This window comes from Armigeres subalbatus, chromosome 2 (genome assembly GCF_024139115.2).
Source record: "Armigeres subalbatus isolate Guangzhou_Male chromosome 2, GZ_Asu_2, whole genome shotgun sequence".
Classification (NCBI taxonomy): domain Eukaryota; kingdom Metazoa; phylum Arthropoda; class Insecta; order Diptera; family Culicidae; genus Armigeres; species Armigeres subalbatus.
This window is the reverse complement of record NC_085140.1, coordinates 89481130-89498581: the sequence shown is the minus strand read 5'-3', so window position 1 is coordinate 89498581 and position 17452 is coordinate 89481130. Positions and strand designations below refer to the sequence as shown.

The 17452-nt window shown below is 39.9% G+C and overlaps 1 protein-coding gene across 1 annotated transcript; it reads left to right on the top strand.

The window, feature by feature from the left end:
- Nucleotides 1-942: 942 nt before the first annotated feature.
- LOC134209083 (uncharacterized) lies at nt 943-1926 on the top strand. Its single transcript, XM_062685061.1, has one exon. The coding sequence runs from the start codon at nt 943-945 to the stop codon at nt 1924-1926; it is 984 nt and encodes a 327-aa protein (XP_062541045.1).
- Nucleotides 1927-17452: the final 15526 nt, after the last annotated feature.

Sequence of the window (17452 nt, the reverse complement as noted above, 5' to 3'; positions counted from 1 at the left end):
AACGTTTGCAGATATAATGGCCCCGCGGAATATTTGCAAGAACTCGCATATTTCTGCTAAAATACCTATACGAAGAATTGGAAAATTATATCGATGAATGAACTGCTGACGCGAATTCACAATTTATTCAAAAATATGGGTAATATTGTGTAATACTCATAAAAACTATAGTAACAGTTGATGATTTCTATACTTGTTTCTATACATTTTGATGAAAACATAGTTTTCGAAAGCGGTATAGAATCAGTTTCAAAACAAGCTGTCAAATAGATACAACGCTGGAAAGAAAAGATGTGTGTCATTTTGTCACTGTACGCGTACAGCGTGATACGAAAATCATTGTGCGGAAATCATATGTCTGTCGATAGTATAACACAGGACGATGACCCATGTCATCGTCACCCAGCAACTAGAACAACTTCTGGTATAATTCCTGCGTCGAACGCTGTAATCCAGCGTAATTCGGCCCCTTCGGTACCATACACATGGTTCCCACAAAAAGTGCTTGAATCAAATCAATATTTCTTGCGCAGGCATCAATTTATTTCACAATAGTCTAGTGCATTTTTGTTGTACGCCAAGATTCAGTTTTTCTCTCGCCCACGCTGTATTTCGCCATTGTCTTTCTGGCTTCTCCTTTACCCATATTCTAAGAAACGTTTGGAGTACTCCAAGTAACTCCTGTCAATATTTTTAGTTCAGTGGACGATCACATCTCAATAGACTAACGCGAAATGAACTCCCCCAAGAAATTATGACGTTTGAGCGGGTCGCATAATGAACGCAAAATGAACTTTTGTTCGAAAAGACGACCCGCTCAAATGTCAAAATCCATCGGGTGAGTGAATTTGATGAACTCCTGCACAGGTCTATGTGAACAGACGCATTGTTGGTTCACTGGCGCGCTTGCTTTTGTGCTTTGTTCTATCGTTTACGGTCGACATGTGCAGTGAGGCGAATATTAGAAACACGTTGGCATTTCTCTTCCCCGAGAATGCCGCTCAACCATCTCTAGCGGACATGAGCCGCTTTGTCAAATCGATAACTGGTGATAAATCGCAGATGGAGACGGCTTATAAAATCTCCGACGAGAAATCGGTTTTCATTCGATTTAAAACCGAAGATGCAATGCAGTTTTCCCTGGAGAACAACAGCAAGATTCTCCCATTCCATTACACCAATGGGAAAGAAGTTCTGGTTCGCATGTCCGTGGCAGGAAATTCTCGATATGTGCGGGTTTACGATCTTCCACCGGAAATATCAGATCGCGACGTCTCTTCCGTGATGTCCAAGTTTGGTAAGATAAAGCGCACCATACGCGAACGCTTTCCAGCAGAGTACCAGCTGGATATGTTCACTGGGGTACGTGGAATCTATATGGATGTAGAACAGGACATCCCAGAGGTACTCTATTTCCATAACCGTAAAGGTAGGGTCCATTATGAGGGAATGAAGGTAAAGTGTTTTTCATGCAAATCTGAAACGCACAAGAAAAAAGTTTGTCCGATTCTGCAACAAAAGCGTGATGCAAAGCAGCAGCAGCAGCAGCCTATAGTAAACAACACCACGTTGCTGGCTGGAATGAAAGAAATCGAAACAATTTCTGGTTTATGTGATAGCGATCCCAGCGGAGGTAAACAGCGAGATATGGAATTGATGCAGAAAGTAAAGAAAACTAAGAAGAAGCGGCAACAACCATCGGAATCCGAAACAGTTGAAGCAGTAAATCCATCTACAAGCGAGAAAGACAAAAACCCCGTTTCGCACTCGTCGGACCCACCTCTCGAAAAAAGACGATTCAGAGTGCCGACGTACGATTGGATAGATGATGAACGTGAACGTGAACAAATTATAGCTGACGACAAAACGAGAATAGCAGCAGCGTACAACATTAGTGTGGACCAAGTTGAAGTGTATCATGATTAATTTAAGTTTCATTTTGACAAAAAAAGTATTAGATTTATTTTTTTTTTTTCAATTAGCGTTTATTTGAAGGCTCAAGCGCTCGAAGGCATAACGGAGCCGAAAGTCAATTGAAATTTTATTACAATTTCATCTTTTGCTTCTTATGTTAGTTTTGGGGAGCCGAAAAACTCGCGGCTTAGTCGAGGTTAAGGAGCACATACAAAAAAAAATGGATGGGATTGGGGCTTGGGATTATATTGGTGTCCGTAGGTAGCGTTGATGCAGTCTTCCCATGATGATTGGTGTGGTTCAGAACAGGGACAAACTGCAATGATACAAGCAAAACGTTTCTACCGAACGGAGTGGGAGAATACAAGGTGGACATGGCCCTACGAATGGGGGGAGAGGGAATCAAACAATGACGTTGATGCGCTTCAAAAAATTGTGAACAAGGGCCATGTAGTCAATATCAAGCTTCCCAACACATCTCTAATGTCCTCATTTTCTGGTTTCCCTCGGCCCGGAGGGATGCATATAAATCGGACCTGGCAATACCGTATTCGGGGCAGTTCCAGACAACGTGATTGATGTCCTGATAGCCTGCCCCACAACCGATCGATTGCTGTCTGCGAGTCCTATTCGAAAGGAATGCGCATTTAGTGAGTAGTGGTTGGACATTAGACGACACATTACCTTAATAAAGTCTCGGCTAAGGTCCAACCCCTTGAACCAAGGTCTTTTCGAGACCTGCGGGAGAATGGAATGTAACCACCTACCCAAATCTCCTTCATCCCATTTTCGTTGCCAACTGAGCAAGGCTTGTTGACGAGAAATTAAAAAAAATTCGTTAAAGGTGATTTGACGCTCGTATATATCACCTCCCATAGCGCCCACCTTGGCAAGTGAGTCCGCTCTCTCATTACCCGGGATCGAGCAATGTGAAGGGACCCATACCAAAGTGATAGTATAAAAGCGATTCGATAGAGCACTCAATATGGATCGTATTTCGCTCAGGAAATACGGTGAGTGCTCATTGGCCTCATTGAACGTATAGCCTCTATTGAGCTGAGACTATCCGTAAAAATGAAGTATTGATCAGAGGGAAGAGAGGCAATTCGCTCCAATGCGTAGTGTATAGCTGCTAATTCTGCAACATATACGGAACAAGGATTTTGAAGTTTTCGAGCGGCGCTATGCAATTCGTTGAAGACACCAAATCCAGTGGATTCATTTATTTTTGACCCGTCAGTGAAAAACTTTTTGACGCAACTGACATGGCTGTATTTACTTGTGAAAATTGGTGGTATACACTCCATTCGGAGAGGCTCTGGAATTTCATGGATCTCTTCTCTCATGGTCAGATCAAAAGCTACAGAAGAACTGGAGGAGTCTAAGAAGCAACCATGATGGGGAACATTCGAAGAAGGGCCAATCTCCAGGCTCATGTACCAGTAGTACAGTGTCATAAATTTTGATTGGAAGTTTCGTTCGATTAGCTTCTCAAAATTCTCAATTACCAATGGATTTAAAACCTCACACCGAATGAGGAATCTGAGCGATATTTCCGCGATGCGATCTGATAAAGGAAGTACTCCTGAGTACCTCCAAACTCATTGTATGAGTCGAGTTCATACCATACAGCCTAGCGCGATGCGGAGGTAACGATATTGAATGCGTTCGGGCTTCAATTTATGAGTTTTCGCGGCGGCTTGAAAACAAAAACTACCGTATTCGATAACCGACAAGATCGTTGTACGATATAGCTTTATCAGATCTTCCGGGTGGGCTCCCCGTACCGGTAACTGTCCGCATGAAGTTGATTCTTTGTTGGCATTTCTGATACAGATGTCTAATGTGCATTCCCCAGGTGCCTTTCGAGTCGAACCAGACCCCTAAGTATTTATGTGAAATGCCTTGAGAGATTTTCTTACCCCTAAGATGAAGCTTTAATTTTGCTGGCGTATGCTTCCTAGAAAAGACAATCAGCTCAGTTTTCTCCGGAGAGAATTCGATACCCAGCTTTAAAGCCCAAGTAGACAAATTGTCCAGAGTATCTTGCAATGGTCCTTGCAGATCGCCCGCCCCTGTTCCTGTAACGGAGACAACAGCGTCATCCGCAAGCTGTCTTAACGAGCAATTTCCCACAAGACATCCATCGATGTCTTTAACATAAAATTGTAAAGAAGGGGACTTAAACATGAGCCCTGGGGAGACCCATGTAACTAATTCTGGAAATTGTTGAGTTTCCATGAGAAAACTCATATGTTTCTCAGACAACAAGTTGTACAAATAGTTGTTTAGTATTGGTGAAAGCCCACACTCGTGGAGTTTTTCTGAAAGGACGTCAACGCAAACTGAGTCAAAAGCCCCTTAATATCCAAGAAAACTGAACCCATTTGTTCTTTTTTGAGAATAGGCCAGTTGGATTTCTGTAGTAAGCAATGCAAGACAGTCGTTCGTTCCCTTGCCTCTGCGGAATCCAAATTGAGTATCTGATAGAAAGCCATTTGATTCGACCCATCGGTCGAGCCGATTGAGAATCATCTTCTCTAACAGCTTCCGTATACACGACAACATCGCGATTGGACGGTACGAGTTATGATCCGAAGCGGGTTTATCGGGTTTTTTGATAGCGATCACCCTCACTTGTCTCCATTCATCCGGAACAATGTTGCTTTCCACGAATTGATTAAATAAATTCAGCATGCGCCTCTTCGCGACGTCTGGGAGGTTTTTAAGCAAGTTAAATTTTATTCTATCCATTCCTGGAGCGGTATTATTACATGAAAGGAGAGCAAGTTAGAAATCAACCATCGAAAATGGGGCGTCGATCTCGTGTCGACCGGAGGTTGCTTCGCGTAATATAGCAAAACCAGATAATGGCTCCGCAGAGTGTTATACACAACTGAGCCTAATAAATAAACCAATTAGAAAAAAATATTTTCAGTTATGTAGACTTTGTAGAATTAACAAAATTTTGTAATGGAAACATTCAATAAAGCCATTCAGTGCCCAACCATCGTCGCGAGTGGTTATTATTTGAAGAAGCCACCACACTGGGCCTCGCCTCGCAGCTATTCATTCTGCACTTTTCCAGTTATTAACTGCGAGGTTTCTAAGCCAAGTTACCATTTTTACATTTGTATAGCATTAGGCTAGCACGATGATACTTTTATGCCCAGGGAAGTCGAGAAAATTTCCAGGGAATCGGACCCAGTCACCTTCAGCATGGTCTTGCTTTGTAATCGCGAATCTTTCGGCACGACAAAGGAAGGCATCATATAACCTATTTATTACCTATTATTTGGAAACAATACTGTTGCTAGGGTGAACCATCATAGGCACACAAATAAAGTAAGTAAGGACTGCAGGGTCTTAGTCTAAGGACTTGACGACCTCTCCCCATGTCCACTGCGAGTTAGGGAATCTGCCTAGTATGTGGTGGAGTCTGCCAAGCCTTTACAAAAAGCTGCATGTATAAGCAAGCATGCCCAACCCAGGAGCTCCGACAACAGTAACGTCAAAGGACACGAGTGAAAATCGAGATGGATACAATGAAGGATTCATGCCACAGCTACCTTCCGTCATGTAGAGCCGCAGGCTTTGAAACACGTTGTCAGAACCCAGCCGTCTGGCTTACCCAACCAGAGGAGTAGAACCTGTTGTTTTCTTCCTGGCTTACGCCAATACGGCTTTGAAGGCCTAGGTGTCCCCCGCATGGCCTCACTGCATCAACAAAGACAATCGTGGAATCAAGAAGACAACTATTCCAAGTAGGTACGAGGGCAGCCCTAAGCGCCAAAACACATGAATAAAACTTAAGTAACCAACAAACCAACGGAGTTGGTACTTGCTGCAAGTGTCACCATTCTAGAACGTTCATCCTGTTTTCCCAGTCCCGAACTAGAAAGCGCAGAGAGCAAAAGAGCATACTGCGGTTCGATATGAACCCAAAGGAGAGTAATCTGCTGTGATAAATAATTTGATAAACAATTCTCAATAATACTAGACGGCTGGTAAAACAATGTATTAATTATTTTTCACATGATAAAATTATGTATGGGATGACAAAGGATAGGGAAGGCTTTTGTACAGCGGAAAAATATAGGAAAAGAAGGGGTCTTCTGGGTCTTAGCTACTGGGTAAGAAAATCACTGTTTTAAACTTCTACCTTCAGAATATTTAGGTCAAAGTTCACAAAAGTTGGTGAAAGTTACAAAACTCCATTTCTATAAATTGAACCTAGTAAAAACGCAGCTTATTCTTTACTGGCTGGACAGTAGGGTGGCTCAAATTAGTATGGGAAAAACTTTTTTAAATTTTTTTGATGGGCCGCCTTCTTATTCGGTTCTATTTGATGCCCTGATGCTCTGGACAAAATTTCAGCCAAATCGGTCAACGTTTGGGCAGTGCTAAACTCGTTGGAAGTTTATATGCAAAAATGTATGCAGAAACATCCCAAAACAGTGAATTGCAGTTGAACGGCACAACTTACGATGAAGAACCATGATACTCACTCAGATCTTGAAGAATTTAATACAGAATGCTATGCAGAAAACCGCGAGAAAATTAGAGTTTGCCCGGCTAAGTTATTAGCATTTCCCTGAAGTGGGGTTTGAGCAAATTTCGTTTCTTTTACCTTTGAAAAGAAATAAATTCACCCCTACAACACTCCAGTAAAATGCTAATATCTTTGCCTAAAAAACTCTAATCTTCTCGCGGTTTTCAGCATAACATTCTGTATTTAATTCTACAAGAACTGAATGAGTATCATGGTTCTTGATTGTAAATTGTACCGCCCAACTGCAAATCACTGTTTTTGGATGTTTCTGCATACATATTTCCATATAAACTTCCAGCGAGTTTAGCACCACCCAAACGTTGACCGATTTGGCTGAAATTTTGTCCAGAGCATCAGGGCATCAAATAGAACCAAATAAGAAGGCGGCCCATCAAACAATTTGAAAAAGTGTTTTTTGAGCCACCCTACTGGACAGTGATAGAAAACCAGTTTATTTGGAGCTATCAAGAGTATTCAGAGTATCCCGAGGAGCACACATGTTTCAAATCAGTTGCCGGAACTTATTTGTGATTGAACTTCGTCACAATCATGTTGTTGTAACCCGATTTGATTGAAATGTGCTGCTAGGGATGCCCTGACCAACCTCTAATAGGACCCATCAGTGTGTATCGCGAAAGTGTGATTCTCCCACCAGTGCCGGTGTTGATCCCGCACGGTAATCACTTGCCTTCGATCCGTCTTCTAGCGAATCGCAAAACGCACCACGTCGTAGAGCGACATCGTCCACCGGCACCGGCCAAAAGGATCCCGCCCTTTGGTCTTCAGTGCACGCAGTGTTATCCGCCCGCAAAATCCATTCTATCTACAGTATCCTGCGATGGCTGGCTAGCGCTACCCACTTCACACGAGACATGCAACACAGTAAGTGGACAGTCGTTCAAAATATAATCGCACTGTTGTTTTTCATTGTTCCCTGATCAGCAGAATAGCAAAGAATCGGCACTGAGAAAAGAGGTGGTTGTAATCCGTCCTGTTACGATTGGCTGTTACTGTGACCCTATGATGAGGGCCTTCTGACTACGTCACCCTCGTAAAAGTAGTATTGTAAGATAGCACTAGGCAGGTACATGAAGTTCTAGGGCTTGGCTGGAATGCTGTAACAAAGCAGTAAAGATCACATAAGCTGCGTCCTTCTCTTTCCATAAGAACCACGACCATGGAACAGGAGGCGATAGATTTCGCACTCAACGTTAAGATTCCCCCAAACACACGAAACACGACAATCGCGACGCAATTCTATCGCTTGGCGACTGCGATTCTGCCGCCGTTGGTATGAAAGGAAGCGTAAATGGAACATTGCCTGCAGCGACCCAACGATAGAATCGTGGTGACTAGTTGGGGTCTAGCTTAGGTCTGGGGGAGCCTTTAAAGCGGTAGAAAGGAGAACAGACAAGTGGGTAATGACTCGCCCGGCAAAAATGCTACCCTAAGAACCCCAACAGGCGTCTGGAGAGCGCAGGCCAGGGGAGCAAAGGTCCGAAGGTAGCAAGCAAGGCCGAATGGTGTCTGAAAAGGGCACGTGAAATAAACCAGTCCGCCACCCATGGGAGTAGCCAGGATTTCGAACAGGGAGGGACCAACTTTTTTTTAAATCTTCTGATTCGTAGTTACGGCAAACTTCATAAAAAATATTTCGTGCTCTGAATCTACTTTAATATTTTTGAATATTAGTACAACGGTGACTTTTCAATTTAAGTAAACAAAAAACAATTTGACGGCAACCAGCAGTAACAAACCAACTCAGAAAACAAGAGACTCTCCGGCAGTTGCATGTCGCTGCTGTTCGATGGTGAATGGAAACAGGTGGCGGATATCGATTTATGCTCAGATGTGCGGCCAAAAATCTCTTTTGTCATAGAATCCAACTTTTTCAAATTTTCTTCTTTAATTCTAATCATTATTATCGTACGACGGACAGTCTTCCCCTTTTTAGGTACTTAAGTACGATGGTTTATGCGCCACTCCCGTAGGAGACCATCGACCGTGTTTAAATGTGCCCGACCGTTGAGACCCTCTAAGGACGAAGGTTCCTTTTTTCCTAATTCTAGATGGAACTCAAATTGCACCTGTGAAGGACGCTACTGAGGCATTCCACGGAGGTATGCCAGTCGATCCTGAGCGACCATTTCGAAAATATCTGAAACTTTGCACAGTTTTTCAATTTCATCTAAATCGTCATTTTTCGATATCAAATCTTCATATTGAGTCACGGCTAACTTTTCAAAAGGGTGTATGTGAAAATGGTTCAAAAATATTTAAAAAGCTGCACAGCAAAAACGGAATGTTCGATTGTTATGATTTTTTCAGCAAAGTTAGACAACTAAATGATAGTTATTAAGAAAATGTGCACAGTAAAAATTTTTTTTTTTACCTTTAAAAATATCATTTTTGTCACAAAAACTCAAATATCTCAAAACCCTATCTTTTTACGAACGTAATTTTTTTAGGGTCCATTATATTAGCTATCTACCATACAAATTTGGTGATGGTAAACTAATAAACAAAAAAGTTATGACATTTCATACATTTCACAATTTTCACATTTAGAAAAAAAAAAAAAAAAATTTCCGTGTGGGTTATTTCGAGAATTGCAGTTTGATGCAGATTTTATTGTTAAGGGCTTTGCGTGATTTAAACAAGTTGTTTTCATGATATTTTGATTTAATTATTCATAGCATCTATAAGAAACTTAGACACGATCCAGTGTTGTGATCAAAAGTATTGATAATGTCATAATTTTCAATGTACGTGACTGGCGAAAAATTCATTTAATAGTTTTGAAACCTATTGATAATAAGAAACATATCAGAAATGTTATTTTCAAGACAAAAGCTGCAAAATCAAAGATTTATATACACGTATACATCTAGAGTTTACCTGCAAAAAATATACCTCTTAGAGAATAGACTTAATGATCGGGAGGAAACGGGTATCTTCAACAACAACAAATGCATGATAGGTACATACCATGACAATGCTCACGGAAAAGCAAAAAATTACTTACTACTTTAAAGATCTTATGTTTTTTTTTTGTTCAGTCAAGCAAATGACACCAAACTAGTCAGTAAAGCTTGAGCTTGATTGACTGCTCGTAGTTGCTACTCCATTATGACCAGATCAGCTGTTCTTGCACAGGGAACCAACAGATGTTTGCTTGGGACTAGCACACATCTTCAATGTACAAGTACTGGTGATCTCATTTGTTAGGTCATACTAGCGCCTGCCACGTCAGAATGCAAGTCAATTTTTATAGAAGGGGAAGAAATGATGACGCAATCACTCGCCCACTGCGAGGTGAATATACCTCTGCAATTGCCACGAGTTCATGCGGAATTTGTTGGAATTTCTGGGTTAGGTTGGAGAGGCAGAGGTCCGTCTTGGTTAACGAGCTGCCAATGTGATAGATAGGAGAAGGTAACTGATGGAATTTCTAATTGGATGTAGGAAACGAGATCTATAGTTCATTTCCAATTCTAGCAGATTACTGTTAGAATACTCAAGTTGAAGGTATAGGAATAGTAATGGAACAGGTATGGAAGTCCATTTCCAGTTCTAGCGATTGCTAGAACATGAGAAATAAAGAGAAAGATACAAAGTAGGAGAAAGGAACGGACCTGGGATTGAACCCACGACCTCCTGCGTATGAGGCAGAAGCAGTAGCCATATGACTACCAAGCCCGCTTAACCCTTTTGTTACCGACAGGGTACCCGGGTACCTTTTTCGTTTTCAAGTGAAATTTTTTTAGGGTTCTGAACATCGCAGGAAATTGAAACTCCGTGACATCTTCAAACTCGGCAAAATTAAGGTTTGGGTGGTACGAAAATGAAAATCCAGTAAGGGGGGGCTTGGGGAGGGGCTTCTGAATATTTTTACCCCGTAACGTACCGACAGGGTACCCGGGTACCCACGTTTTGGTATGACCATAACTTCGTCAGTTTTCAACCGATTTGGACGATTCCGTTTGCTATGGATTAAGAAATTCATCCTCTATCCGTTCCATGTCACATAGGACCGATCCGGATTACCTGGTTCCCGGAGTTCCGGATTTGCTAGACCATGTCTCAAAAATGGAGAAGTTGATCTTATAGAATCCAAATGATGATTTCTTGTACCCTGAGCTACCAGTTTCGCAGAAATTTCGAGGATTATGACTTCCCAACGTATTAGGACCACGTGATCATATGGACTCGGAACGGACATCCCGGAATAGGTTCCCGTGGGCCCTATAGTGGCCGCAAATTCATTCCTGGCAATATGGGTATCAAAATTCTTGAAATTGTTTCGGGATCATGTTATTCATATAGTTGAAACCATAGGATGGATATGAACCGGAACGGTCATTCCGGAACAGGTTCCCGGAGGGCCCGTAGGGGCCAAAAACTCATTTAGAATGAACCCTAGCAATATGGGTATCAAAATTCTTGGAATTGTTCCGGAAACATGTTTTCCATGTAGTTGAGACCATAGGATGGATATGAACCGGAACGGTCATTCTGTAACAGGTTCCCGGAGGGCCCGTAGTGGCCAAAAACTCATTTTGAATAAACCCTAGCAATATGGGTATCAAAATTCTTGGAATTGTTCCGCAAACATAATTTCCATGTAGTTGAGACCATAGGATGGATATGAACCGGAACGGTCATTCTGGAACAGGTTCCCGGAGGGCCCGTAGTGGCCAAAAACTCATTTAGAATAAACCCTAGCAATATGGGTATCAAAATTCTTGGAATTGTTCCGGAAACATGTTTTCCATGTAGTTGAGACCATAGGATGGATATGAACCGGAACGGTCATTCTGGAACAGGTTCCCGGAGGGCCCGTAGTGGCCAAAAACTCATTTAGAATAAACCCTGGCAATATGGGTATAAAAATTCTTGGAATTGTTCTGGAAACATATTTTCCATGTAGTTAAGACCATAGGATAGATATCAACCGGAAAGGTCATTCTGGAATAGGTTCCCCGAGGGTCCGCAGGGGCCAAACACTCATTTAGAATAAACCCTGGTAATATGGGTATCAAAATTTTTGGAATTGTTCCGGAAACATGTTTTCCATGGACTTGAGACCATAGATTGGATATGACCCGGAACGGTCATTCTGGAACAGGTTTCCGGAGGGGAGGGCCTAAAGTGATCATTAATTCATTTGGTAGAATCCCTGGCAATATGGGTATCAATATTCTTGGAATTGTTCCGGAAACCTGTTTTCCATGTAGTTGAGACCATAGGATGGATATCAACCGGAATGGTCATTTTGGAACAGGTTCCCGGAGGGCCTACAGTGACCATAAATTCATTTGGTAGAATCCCTGGCAATATGGGTATCAAAATTCATGGAATTTTTCCTGAAACATGTTATTCATAAAGTTGAAACCATAGGATGGATATCAACCAGACCAGTCATGCTAGAACAAGTTCCCGAAAGGCCTTTAGTGACCACAAACTCATTTAGAAGACACCCTGGCATCAAAGTTCTTGAAATATTTTCGGAAACATATTTTTCCAAGAAGATGGGACTGATGTTGGGTCATCAGGCTGAATGGCTGTTAGGCCGAATGGTAATTGGGTCGAATGAGAAGTGAGGAGTGATTAGTGAGAAGTGAGCAGTGAGAAATTGAAAGTAAAAAGAGAAAAGTGAAATGAGGGAAATGAGAAGAGAGAAGTGAAAAGTTACACAGTGTTGACCCGATTTTGTCACTCCCCGATTTTATCCACCTCCGACTTTATCACATTTTCGACCCGATTTCATCACGTTCCGCTTTGTCACGTTTTTGACCCATTTTGCATCCATAAATTTTTTGAAAATTTCAGTCGTTCTTTTATTTTTGTAAATTATTCAGCAAACTCCAATGATACTTACAGCGTCTGTGGTTCATTATAAATCATTTCTGAGTACCTGTCAAGAATTTTTAAGTCTTTTTGACAAGAAATAACGGGAAAAGAAGAGAGCAAGTGTTTCTTCTAAATGAGGGTCCCCTCGGAAACCTGTGTGAGAATGACCGGTCCATTGTCAAACCATCTTATGGCCTAACCTGTTCCAGGATGACCGGTCCGTTGTCAAACCATCCAATGGTCCAATTACTTATCAGATCATGCTTCCGAAACAATTTCATGAATTTTGATACCCATATTGCCAGGGTTTCTTCAGAATGAGTTTGTGGCCACTTTAGGCCCAACGGGAACCTGTTCCAGGATGACCGGTCCGTTGTCAAACCATCCAATGGTCCAATTACACTATCCAACAAAATTGAACTTTTTTTCGCTCCCTTCAACCATTTTTAATGTACTCAATAGATTTTTTTACACTGAATTCAGGTACGTATTCAGATTTTCTGTAACACGTCCAGTTTTTGAGAAAACGCATTTTAATTAATGAAAGTACGTATTTTCATAGGAATTTGGTTTCTCTCCTCTGCAAAGCTGAATTTCGGCTCCTCACTTTTAGAATAAAGTTTGAATTTTGTAGAATGGGCCTTGTAGAATGCATGTGGGTTGTTGGATTTCATTTGGCACGTATATTTGTTGTGAAAAACGGAATTTCATTCACAAAAGTACGTATTTTCATAGAAATTTGTTTTCTCCTCTGCAAATCTGAATTTCGACTCATCACTTTTAGAATAAAGTTTGAATTTTGTAGAATGGGCTTTAAGAATGCATGTGGGTTGTTGGATTTCATTTGGCACGTACATTTGTTGTGAAAAACGGAATTTCATTCACAAAAGTACGTCTTTTCATAGAAATTTGGTTTCTCTCCTCTGCAAAGCTGAATTTCGGCTCCTCACTTTTAGAATAAAGTTTGAATTTTGTAGAATGGGCCTTGTAGAATGCATGTGGCTTGTTGGATTTCATTTGGCACGTACATTTGTTGTGAAAAACGGAATTTCATTCACAAAAGTACGTCTTTTCATAGAAATTTGGTTTCTCTCCTCTGCAAAGCTGAATTTCGACTCCTCACTTTTAGAATAAAGTTTGAATTTTGTAGAATGGGCCTTGTAGAATGCATGTGGGTTGTTGTATTTTATTTGGCACGTACATTTGTTGTGAAAAACGGAATTTAATTCACAAATATACGTATTTTCAATTAAATTTGGATTCTGTGCTCTGCAAAGCTGAATTTCGGATCCTCACTTTGGGAATAAAGTTTGAATTTTGTAGAATAGGCCTTGCAGAATGCATATGGTTGGTTGGATGACATTTGGTGCATTGATTTGTTGTGAAAAACGGATTGTTTGGCTTCACAAAACAGAGAAGCCGAATTTCTATGAAAGTACGTACTTTTGTGAATGAAATTCCGTTTTTCACAACAAATGTACGTGCCAAATGAAATCCAGCAACCAACATGCATTCTACAAGGCCCATTCTACAAAATTCAAACTTTATTCTAAAAGTGAGGAGCCGAAATTCAGCTTTGTAGAGGAGAGAAAACAAATTTCTATGAAAAGACGTACTTTTGTGAATTCAATTCCGTTTTTCACAACAAATGTACGTGCCAAATAAAATACAACAACCCACATGCATTCTACAAGGCCCATTTCACCAAATTCAAACTTTATTTGAAAAGTGAGGAGCCGAAATTCAGCTTTGCAGAGGAGAGAAACCAAATGTCTATGAAAAGACGTACTTTTGTGAATGAAATTCCGTTTTTCACAACAAATGTACGTGCCAAATGAAATCCAACAACCCACATGCATTCTACAAGGCCCATTCTACAAAATTCAAACTTTATTCTAAAAGTGAGGAGCCGAAATTCAGCTTTGTAGAGGAGAGAAAACAAATTTCTATGAAAAGACGTACTTTTGTGAATTCAATTCCGTTTTTCACAACAAATGTACGTGCCAAATGAAATCCAACAACCCACATGTATTCTACAAGGCCCATTCTACAAAATTCAAACTTTATTCTAAAAGTGAGGAGCCGAAATTCAGCTTTGTAGAGGAGAGAAAACAAATTTCTATGAAAATACGTACTTTTGTGAATTCAATTCCGTTTTTCACAACAATTGAACGTGTCAAATAAGATTCAACAACTTACTTAGATCTTGTACGATTTCTTCTATATAATTCAAACCGCTTTCTCAAAGTTAATAACCGAAAACCAGCTTTACAGAACAGAGAAACCAAATTCCCATAAGAATACGTAGTTTTGTGAATTTAAACCCGTTTTTCTCAAAAGCTGGACGTGTTACAAAAAATCTGAATACATGACTGAATTCAGCGAAGAAAAATCTTTCAAGTACACTAAGAATGGTTGAAGGGAGTAAAACACTGTTGACTAGTGTTACTTATCAGATCATGCTTCCGATACAATTTCATGAATTTTGATACCCATATTGCCAGGGTTTCTTCAAAACGAGTTTGTGGCCACTTTAGGCCCAACGGGAACCTGTTACAGGATGACCTGTCCGTTATCAAACCATCCAATGATTCAATTACTTATCAGATCATGCTTCCGAAACAATTTCATGAATTTTGATACCCATATTGCCAGGGTTTCTTCAGAATGAGTTTGTGGCCACTTTAGGCCCCACGGGAACCTGTTCCAGGATGACCGGTCCGTTGTCAATCCATCATATGGTCCAATTACTTATCGGATCATGCTTCCGATACAATTTCATGAATTTTGATACCCATATTGCCAGGGTTTCTTCAGAATAAGTTTGTGGCCACTTTAGGCCCGACGGGAACCTGTTTCCGGAATAACCGTTCCGGGATTAATTCATAAAATGGTCCTGTAACGTAGTTAAGTTATATTCTTTAAATTTCCAATGAAGTTTATTAGTCATCACGCAAGAAATCTTCATTTGGTTGAATATATATCTTCAATTCACACATACTTTGGGACTTGGCCCAGTTAATCCGGAATTCCGGTTACCAGGTAATCCGAATCGGTTCTCTGTAACATGTATCGAATAGCGGGTAAGTTCCTGCATCCGTAGCAACCAAAATCGTCTAAATCGGTGAAAAACTGACTATGTTATGATCATTTTAAGTCCGTGGGTACCCGGGTACCCTGTCGGTAACGTAAGGGTGTTTTTTTTTTGTCGGTAACAAAAGGGTTAATGACACCAAACTAGTCAGTAAAAACTTAAAAGTGATTTTGTTTATTGGAATATAACGAACAGCATGAGTAGCCCCTTTCTCAACTGTTGTAAGCCGTTTGATGGAAAAAAAGTGTTCAAAATAGTTACGAAATCTCACCGAAAGCACCATAGATAAACTGAAAGCGACTGGTTATGCTCCAAAATCAAGTACTGAGAGCCTTGCCACCGTACCATCAGCAAAATCTGTTTCAACAAATCAATCGGAAGATGAGTGTATCCAAAAGGTCAACATCGAACGCTTTAATGAGGGCATAGCTGGGATAAAAGTGACTTCGATTAAATGGAGTAAGATGGACTACGTTTATTACCCGGAGAAAAATACCGTGAAATAAATGGAGCTGTACGAAGAAACCTATTCAAATTAGGACCTGATGATGTGGAAAATACAGACTACGATGAGGTAATTATAAATATGAAGGAAAGGCTCTCGAATGCAGCCACGACAAGGAAAAAAAAATTATTGATTTTATCGATGCTGCCAAGTTCGTGGTCTATTCAGAATGCCATTGATGAGTTCAAAATTAATAGAAATACAAAATTAAAGCAAAACTATACTCAAACTGTGCTGATAATAATTCAAAAGTGTTCGATATTGTAAAAAATTTGAATAAAAATAAATAAAAAATAAGTATTAATAAACTGTTTTCATGATATCATAACCCATACCGAAATTCAAACCCAAAACTCTTAGAGTTTCTATAACAACATTGTGTAACTGCCACATTTAATTTAATAATTAGGATAATATGATAGATCGAGTAGAGAGACTCATCGATCATTCCCTTGCAAAAAAATATTCTGGTGCTGATATTAAATGTCAAATCTAAGATTATTTTTGTGATCTGTTAATTTATTTTTATTTATTTATACATATAATATTTATACATATAATATACATAATATCGATGAATACATAAATATGGAATATCATAAAAACAACTTGTTTAACTCACGCAAGGCCCTTAACAATAAAATCAGCATCAAACTGCGATTCTTGAAAAAAATACACGGAAATTATTTTTTTGTTTACTATGTGTGAAAATTGTGAAATGTTTGAAATGTCATAACTTTTTTGTTTATTAGTTTACCATCACCGTTTTCCCTAAAAAAAATACGTTCGTAAAAAGATAGGGTTTTGAGATATTCGAGTTTTTGTGACAAAAATGATATTTTCTAAAGCAAAAAAAAATTTTTTTTTACGGTGTACATTTTTATAAGAATCACCATTTAGTTGTCTAACTTTGCTGAAAAAATCATAACAATCGAACATTCCGTTTTTGTTGTGCATCTCTTTGAATATTTTTGAACCATTTTCACATACACCCTTTTGAAAAGTTAGTCGTGACTTTTTGATATCGTGAAAGATTTGATATCGAAAAATGACGATTTAGATGAAATTGAAAAACTGTGCAAAGTTTCAACTCAATAGAAAATCATGAATTAAAAATTTTGTTAAATTTTGATGCAGTTGCTTGGAATCGCTCTACTAGTAACGACTTAGCAAAATGACTGTCAGTTACGTGATTACCACCGCCGGCCAGTGATGAAACAGTATGGAGGGGGTTTATCATCACTGGTAAAGCGACCAAATTTTCCCTCAACCCAATCGCGTCGAATTAGAGAGTTGCCCGGTTAATTTCGGAGCCAACCTCCCCAGTAGAAAAATAATACAAAAAAAAACTAATACGGAAAACGTGCTACATCAAATGCCTCAATCAGCTTCACTCCATCGGGACCTTAAGAAAATAAGACGGTTACAATTTTATGGTCTGCAGTGTATATTTGAAAAGTTTCACGTCATATAAAAATACAGCGGAGCTTTTATCCGAAATTTATTGGAGCTTTCAATTTACAAACACTAGTGG